Below are 8483 nucleotides of genomic sequence, written 5' to 3' on the forward strand. Positions count from 1 at the left end.
AGGACATGATCCGACACCATCGATAAATATCTAAAGACATGATCGTAAATTTGCCACCTAAATAATCCCAATAAAAATGTTTTTCATCTGCATTAACTGAACTTTGTACTCTTTTTATGTGTGAACTGGCAAAACACTGCAAATAGCAAAGCTACTGCACAACAGTTAACATTGACAAGCAGAAGTAGTAGAGCTGGATCATCACACTCCTGTGACCAATCCTGCATGAGACTGAGGTTAGGATCGCCTTTCTCATTAGCATACAGACACAGAAATACAGAAATAAATAAATGTGAAAATAAATTTAAGACATTTTTTTATTTATTTATTCATGAATTTATTTATAGTCTTTTTTGTCCTCCATACATTTCTTCCTCATCCTTCTATCAGTGCCAGTGCATCTGTCACGCAGTGTTACGCAGGAGTGTCACCTTAGTTTACAGCATTCTTACAGCATACAGTTACTTCTTATTAGTGGGATCCTAACCTCCCCTCTGGCACATTATTTGGAAATGGAAATTTGAAGGTGAACACAGTTTATTTATGTTTGGTAAGTGGAATTCAGTGCGCACTGCGCTCACGATAACAAGTTAGATTCTCAAAAACTAAAAAGACTAGCCACACCACATACTGTAGCCATATCCAGAGAATCATATATAGAAACATAGCTGCAGACTGCAGTACTGCAGTATCACAACCTCAGGCAGCTGGGGTTCTTTACTGCTCAGCTTTCCCTTTTGAAAAGAGAAATGAGCAATGCATATATCGTGTATCCGTTTCCCTAAACTGGCAGTAAACTGGACCAACACTGCTCCTTTAGACCAGAACTCAAAATAATTATATGGACCAATTTGCACCATGATCACTGCGGGGCACCTTAGCGTACCACTAGTTTTAGTCATAAATAATTATAATCTCAGATACATCTGTTTAATGTATTTTAGATTTGCATCATCTGTTCCACATTTGACACTACAAGTAGCCCAGCAGTTTTAAGGAGTGACACAGTGCAGGGTGAAAGCTTGCAAATTCCTGTGATCCATAAAATATAAATACGGAAACAGCCACACATATTGATTGCACAATGTCCATCGACACAAACATACACAGTGTTTGCATCAACTTGTCGCGTGTGAAACGGGACATACTTACTTGTTGCTCCGTGACTGACAGATGTCCACATAGATCCCCGTTTTTCCAAAGGACGTGTCCCCATTCTGCTTTTCGCAAATATGTCCCTAGGTGTGTAGGCTGTTGGAGGAACTCACTTCGACTCTGAAATGCGGAAAACCCCTACATAGACAGGTTGATGTCATTTCCGATTTACCGTAAACAAGAGTTTAGCAACCTGGAGAGCCGTTCGTGTCCGTTCCTAGGGACATCGAAACACGTGTTGTTCCTTTTTATTCTAATCAACTTCCAGTATGATGTCAATTGTTCAATGTACTTGTTATGCAACACGAGTCCTGAGTGGACAGATACAGTATGTGACAGAACAAATCAGGTAATTTAGGGGAGGCTGGTTTGACTACGGAAATACAAATGTGAGGATTTCCATCAGTTCAGGACCATGTCGCAAGAATGAACCAGCTGCCTTTTGTATGTAAGGGTGTGTGCCCAGGTGCGGCTACAATGTTGTATCACTTTAAATGTTGCAATGAACTGTGAGACGGCATTTTCTCCTTTCCTTTCAAAAAAGATTGTCTGCCAAATGAGATAAGATAGAAAACTTTGAAGTAAATTTTTCACTTAGATTATTAGGGCAGCTCTCATCATGGTGGCCACTTACACTTACAGTTCTTTTTACTCAATTAGGAACCTTCCTAAGCTAGTTTATTAAATGCATTACAAATTTGAGTTGAGCAAATGTTCTGACAGGATACCTGACAGGTTTGACATTGTGCTCTTATCACTGCATCTCAGAATAACATAGGGAGAAACACGAGAGAACCAAATAAATGTTCATAAGTACTGAAAAGTAAATGTTTTATTATACTAGTGCAGTGCTTTCTAAACCTGTCTGTTTGCTTGGCCTGTGGTAATGTTCTGATGCTACTTAACTACTATTCCTTGTCATTAGTGAGCCATCCTCAAACAATTCTACAATAACCTGTTGCTTTTTATTATGTGCGTGCTGCAGAGCTTTTATATATTAAAATGTTTTATACATATTTACGTGTGTGGTTTATATATCACTTTATATAACTTTGAATGATTACCTTAACTTACCTTAATCTTTACATACATAACACATAATCAACACAATCTTCAGACCCAAATTCACAACTTTTCAAAATAAAAGATCAGTAATTCATCTCAAAACAAAGCATTGTATCAACAACAAACTATGTGCTTTTACTTTGAAGTCTAATTGCCAAACAGTAAGTACATTCGAGTGAATCTTACTGCAGAAATGGAAATCAGCACCTGCTGCACCTTTTACTGTCTCAGTCCGATATGGTGGGAAAAAAAAAAAAGAATTGAACAAAAAGCAAATTATAGAAATGATCTGGTGGAGTATTTGACCCACAGCTTGACCCAGTTGCCGGCTGCTACTGTAATCAAACGGAGGACATAGAGGAAGGTTCAACTGGGTCCGTTAACCACACAAAACAAAGCAAAACGATTCCACCTATCTATAAAAATATCTGCTTCTCTTTCTGATTTCTCTTTTGTTTCTTTTACTTGCTGATACAGGTTAGCGGTTGTACTTTTCACTCCTTTTTGAATATGTAGATTAGATTAAGTGTTTGTTTGTTTGCAAATAATACTTTTTTTCTGTAAATTTGTTTCACTTATTTGTATTTCTCTTCGTTTACATGTTTAAAAATAAATAAAAATGAATGAATGGATATGAGTTTGGTGGTGAAGATCATTGGTGTGATTGAATTACAAAACATTAGAAATCCGACAGCTTTAGAAAAACTGTTTGTTTTTATTCATTATTTTGCAGTTTAACAATTGGCCATTAATCTGAAACCTGAATTGAGTCCTTACCTTCACAATTACAAAAAATGTAAAAACAAACTATTATAGTAGAAACTGTTTGTGTAACTGTGCTGTCACGTGAACCCAATTGCAATTTTAAAGGAATTACCAGCAGTTGGTTAAGCTAATGCCATTAGCTGTAGATGAGAACAGAATGTTTATGTACATGTCCATTGTCTGGTAACCACACTGAAACATTTCACCATTTTCTATTATCTTTCTACTTCCAGATCCAAAGTTCATTCTCACACTGTTTCTTTAATTAAATCACTGTCATGTTTTATCGTCACTGTACTTGTCTTTCAACTTTCACCCCCAATATGGGTTAAGGTATTCAAAGATTCTGTGCCCAATAAACCCTTTGACTTCCATTTCCACCCCATCCCCAGCACTGCCTTTTCAGTTCTTCTTGGCCTTTGGTGAGTCGTACTTCCTTTTGCTGGAGTACCATAGGAGCAGAGGAATGCCAATGGAGGGCAGAGTCATTACACCAAATGCAGCCCAGTCCAGCTGGAAAGGGGCAACAAAGGGGAAGTTAGGATGAGAGGGACAGTCCAAAAAGGAAAAACAATTATTGTCCTTTTGAATATTAGAAGTACGATATCAATATCAACCTGCATTTATCATTTCTAGGTAAAAACAAATAAGATATTGAATTACTAAGGATCAGATGCAACAGTGGTTGCGTATCAATTCTGTGCCACACTGCCTGCACTTACACCAGTTATGAGTGGACCCATTGTAATCAAGGATGTGTCATTACTGCTGGGCATTGAAAAGTTAAGAGTAGTAACAAGATGGTGGATAGCACTGATAACCTGTTTATCTAGTTATTACAGGTATTGCTTTTTCTGCAGATCACTGCACTCTTCTTTGACCTTGTCTCTTATGCCTTTTCCCTGTTGCCTTCCTTGTTCTCTAAAATTTTTGGTTCCACCTGGGAACTTTACTTGCGGGGGGTTGATCAATTTTATTCTTTGTCAAATTGTTTGAACAGCAAAAAATTCTTTCAAACTGGAGTTGAACTCATTCCATGTTGGTGGATTAGAGATCTGCCAGTGTTTTGTACAGTTGCTTCCAATGACGAGCTGAGTGGAGCTCTCTCCGTCACAGATTGACCATCAGCAGCATCACTGAGCACAGTTTCACTGCAAGCAAACAGTTACAGACTTACAGCTGCTCTGTAAAACTGCTTTTACACATGCACTGAACTCTGGAAAATCTGAGCTCTTGATGGGCTATAAATGAGAATAATCATTTCCCTGTGAGAGCCTTCAGACATTCTCCAGAGTTTCTCTGGACAATGTCCAAATGAGCCCATGTAAGAAAATAACAGGAAATCGTCCAGATATTCACCATGAGTGAATGGGCATGTCACTAAAGAACAAGTGAGACTCAAAATAAAAAATAAATAAAAAACATATTTAAGGATGAAAAAGTGGTGCCACACGTTTTGATTAGCATAAAAAATATGTGATCTCCGCAGCAGAATTAATACCTTACATCCTGTCTTTGCATGCTGCACAACCCCCGCCTGAACTGTGCTGTGAACATCTGAGGATGTGGCTATTGAGTTTGTTTCTTAACAGGCCGGACTGGAAAGACATTTTTAAATGGGCCAGGTCTAGACTGCTTTTCCACAGAAAGCGCCATTTTAGGTCACTTCTGCATGTTCTATATGAAATAATTTAGAGGGAGTTTATATATATATATATATATATATAATGTATATAAATGTACAAAAATATAAATTCTCTCATCATCTACTCACCACTATGCCGATGGAGGAGTGGAGGAAGTGTTTGAGTCCACCAAACACTTTTGGAGTTTCAGGGGTTAATAGCGTTGCAGCCAAATCCAATACCATGGAAGTAAATGGTGACTGATTCTTCAACCGTAAAAAATTGAAATATATTTTGACACTAAACTAGTGAGTCGATTTTTGCAGCGCTGTTCACCCCTGAAAATCTAAAAGTGTTTTGTGGGCTCAAACGCTTCTCCCACCCCTCCATTGGCATAGTGGTGAGTAGATTCTTTAAGCAAGTCATGTTATTTATGATGTTTGTTGGGTACAGGGCTCTCAAACCATGTAGTGAGGACATGTAAGAAGTGGACCAGGGAGGCTGTGGAGGACCTTCAGGTGTATTTGGACTGCACTGACTGGGATGTTTTCAGGTCTGCTACCAACTGTCTGGGTGGATACACATAGGCCGTGACTTTGTCAGTTTCTGTGGTTGTGGGGAAGAGAGCGGTGGCCCTCCAAACAGATGTCGGCAGTTCGATCCCCAGTTTTCCCCATTGGCATGTCGAAGTGTCCTTGGGCAAGATGCTGAACCCCAAATTGCCCCTCATAAAACAAAAAAGTGCTAATAGATGCACTGTATGAATGTGTGTGTGAATGGCAAACTGTACTGTAAAGAGCTTCGAGTGGTCATCAGGACAATCAAGAAAAGAAAATCGCTATATGAATACAAACCATTTACCGTTTCTGTGAGGATTGCTGTATACAATCACGTACCAGGGTGAGTTACATCAACGACAAACCCTGGATCACAGTGAGTGGTTAATAAAGTATATCATATCGTCATTTTATTTTTTTAAATTGACCAGTTAATGGTCTTGTGTTTAAAGCAGAGCTTTAGTTTCAGATTGTTGCTTCTACTTGGATCACTACAGCTGAGTCCACTCAAAAACCTGAGAAGAACAAAGACTTTTTACAATGCCATACTTACATAATGAGGAGAGAAGCGGCGGTCAAACTCCCTCTGAGCCAGGATGCCTCCCTGGCCTGGTGCACTGGTGAAGCCAACCTGGCGGATGGATAAACAATTCAGATTCCTTCATTTCATTACACCTGAAGGACTGTGATTCATGATGATAATGAACTGATTTTACCACGACTTGTCCTCCCTCCTGGGCCAGGTAGCTGACAGACGCAGAGGTGAAATTAAAGTAACCAGCCTTCAGCGGGCGCAACACCACTGTGTGAGAGACATTGCTGGCTCTGACAGTTCCATGGTTAAAGTTAAACTTGAAAAACTTGATTAAGAGTCAAGCTACCATACCAGAAATCAATAAAAACCTGTCTAATAAAAACCATCTTATGCCACAGGCTGTAGCTGAGGGTTATAGTGGTCATTTTCTGACCAGAGGGCCTGCAGTTCAGTCCTAGTCTTCCCCATATGAATGTTGTAGTTTCCTTAGGCAAAATGCTGAACTGATCTGCCCCTCTTAGAAAAAAAAATGCTGCTAATAGATGCACTGTATGAATGTGTGTGTGAATGGCAAACTGTGCTGTAAAGCACTTTGAGTGGTCATCAAGACTAAAAAAAAGCATGCTATAAATACAAACCATTCACCATCTATCTAACCAAATCTGACTTGCTCTTAGGTTTTTTTCAGCTGTATTGGAATAGAGGCGTCAACCTGTACAAATATTTTAAACATGAGCACTAAACATTCTCTTGTAATTTGTGAACAACTGTCTCAGTATTACTGTTTAGTAGGTTAAGCTGTCTGTGATATTGACCAGACATGCTCAAGCTCAGTTTCAACAGGGCTTACAGAATCTTTGAAAATTGATGAAATCAGTCCCAGATGAGAGTCAGTGCGAGTAAACTAAGATACAGAGGTGAGTTTGATGGGCTGTCTTGGAAAATTAAGTTTTTAAACTACTGGGAACTAGATTATCTTATAGTACCAACAACCACTGTTATGTAGGTCAAAACAGTGCATCTATGAGAACAGCACAGCTGTCAGGTGCAATTTGGGATTTAATATCTTGCCCAACGACACTTCAGCATAAGGAATGGGAACAAACCGCCAACTTTCTGGTTAAGTGACGACAACCTCTACCCATTGAGCAACAGCTGCCCAAAGGGGAGAGAAGAGAATACATTTAAGTGAAAGGATACGGTGCAATCCTGTCCCATTTGACATTCAACATTCCCGAAACAATTCCGAAGTCTTCAGGGGGAAAAGAATCATCTGAAAGCTCCACCTCCAGAGCAACACTGTAGAGATAGACAAGACTGGTTAAATGTATGCAGCACATCTTACAAGTCCATTCAACACACTTTGCACTACTAACCCTAACCCATTGACAAGCACAATTATTTAAATATAAAGGGCCTTTTCTAGGGTATAGAAAAATACAATTCATACAATTTAGATATAACAAACTAGTGAAAACATCATAAGGATTATTATACATTAAACTTCTGCCAATAGTTCCCTTTCATCTAAATCTTACACACTGGACCTTTACGGATGTGTTTCACCAGTTTGCTGAATTTGTTTTATCTTACTGCCATATTTTGATTGATCAAAATTTACAAATTGTGATTTTAATCAGTGACTAAAAATTGTAATGTGATATATACATGTGGTATATTATATTATGTCCAGTTTGCTCAGAAATGTAAAAAAATAGAACAAGTTTGACTAATCTTAAATGTAGGTTGAGTAGAGTCCTGACCTGGAGCCAACATTGTAGATGTTGTACTGTAGAGTGAGATCACGGCCCTCCACAGCATAGCGGTTCAGCAGGGATTTAGACGCCAGCAAACGGGCCCCCTCTTCACTTGAGCCCAGACTGACCAGAGCCAGGATCACAATCAAGTGCAGCATCTTACTCACCTAAAAATAAAAAAAGACCACATGGGTTTGGAAGACATATTCAAAGAGGGAAAAAGACTATTTGAACTCACTTTGATTAAACCGGAGTAAGACCAAGTTACATCAACCTAACAATCTAAAGACAATGTTTCGAATAGGCTTTGTGTGTAGAAACAAGACTGGAACATATTATTCGCCGATAAGGGTGAAATTAGTCTATAGCTGGCTTTAACTGAAAGGTTAAAAGGTGACAACATGAAATGGTGAAGAAGAAACGTTTACATTTTGGCTGTGCTCAACACAGACTGTTACCGACGCTTACGTGGACCAGATGAGCACATCTATGTTAACTTTCAGCAACAGAATGGAATAAACCATGGTCCTGTCCATCTTAATCTACAGTCAGTGCTAAGCTGTAACAATGAGACTGAAACAATAAATGTACATATGAGTACCGTGTGCGTACGTGAAAGAAGGAGAAATATGTAGTTACCGTTCGCTTGTCTTCCGACAGTAGATGATGAAAGGAACTTAATGCGCATGCCCAGGCACTATGAACTGCTGTTGGATGACGTGTACCGACAAAGCCAGACGGAAGTCCTCCCTGGTAAAGCGCCCCTTGTGCTTGGGAGGAGCTAATTATCATTTGACATTTGAGCATGGCTGCGTTCATAAAGTCCAAATAATCAATAACAACTATTCCTTGACCCCGATGCAAAATGTCACGGGGTGAAGGAAAGATGTGACTCCTTAACGCCATAAGGAGTTAGGAAAGGAGAACCACATAGTAAATATTTGTTTTATTTAAATATAACAAAAGGTACCCACAAAATGTACAGTACTACAGTAATAATAGTTTCCTGTCTAAAATACAATAC

At 39.0% G+C, this 8483-nt stretch overlaps 2 protein-coding genes across 4 annotated transcripts in view; both read right to left on the minus strand.

Moving 5' to 3' along the window:
- LOC109642198 (death-associated protein kinase 2) overlaps positions 1-1457 on the minus strand; it is a 32758-nt gene extending 31301 nt beyond the window's left edge. The window contains exon 1 of one of the 2 annotated variants that reach the window (XM_069522774.1): positions 1153-1457. The gene's annotated coding sequence lies outside the window, so the exon portion shown is untranslated. The remainder of the gene's footprint in view (positions 1-1152) is intronic. The other variant, XM_069522775.1, reaches the window with a different exon arrangement.
- Positions 1458-2915: 1458 nt separating this feature from the next.
- Positions 2916-8281, minus strand: ssr2 (signal sequence receptor, beta). Of its 2 annotated transcripts, none has more exons than XM_020106886.2 (6): positions 8099-8281; positions 7466-7626; positions 6903-7001; positions 5884-5992; positions 5721-5798; positions 2916-3498 (listed from the first exon to the last, which is right to left on the minus strand). In XM_020106886.2, exons 1-6 carry the CDS (start codon positions 8276-8278, stop codon positions 3388-3390), a joined length of 738 nt encoding a protein of 245 aa, XP_019962445.2. In that variant the 5' UTR covers positions 8279-8281; the 3' UTR covers positions 2916-3387. The 2 variants fall into 2 exon arrangements, with proteins under 2 accessions (XP_019962445.2, XP_069378878.1); XM_069522777.1 differs by having other exon boundaries at positions 8072-8281.
- Positions 8282-8483: the final 202 nt, after the last annotated feature.

This window comes from Paralichthys olivaceus, chromosome 3, assembly GCF_024713975.1.
Source record: "Paralichthys olivaceus isolate ysfri-2021 chromosome 3, ASM2471397v2, whole genome shotgun sequence".
Classification (NCBI taxonomy): Eukaryota; Metazoa; Chordata; class Actinopteri; order Pleuronectiformes; family Paralichthyidae; genus Paralichthys; species Paralichthys olivaceus.

Excerpts from the sequence above, each read along its gene's own strand:
- ssr2 (XM_069522777.1), bottom strand. The coding sequence starts at position 8,278 with ATGAACGCAGCCATGCTCAAATGTCAAATGATAATTAGCTCCTCCCAA. Across the intron at positions 7,627-8,071 it reads CATATTTCTCCTTCTTTCAC|GTGAGTAAGATGCTGCACTT; the intron begins GTACGCACACGG and ends TTTTATTTTTAG. Across the intron at positions 5,799-5,883 it reads AGGAGGGAGGACAAGTCGTG|GTTGGCTTCACCAGTGCACC; the intron begins GTAAAATCAGTT and ends TCCATCCGCCAG.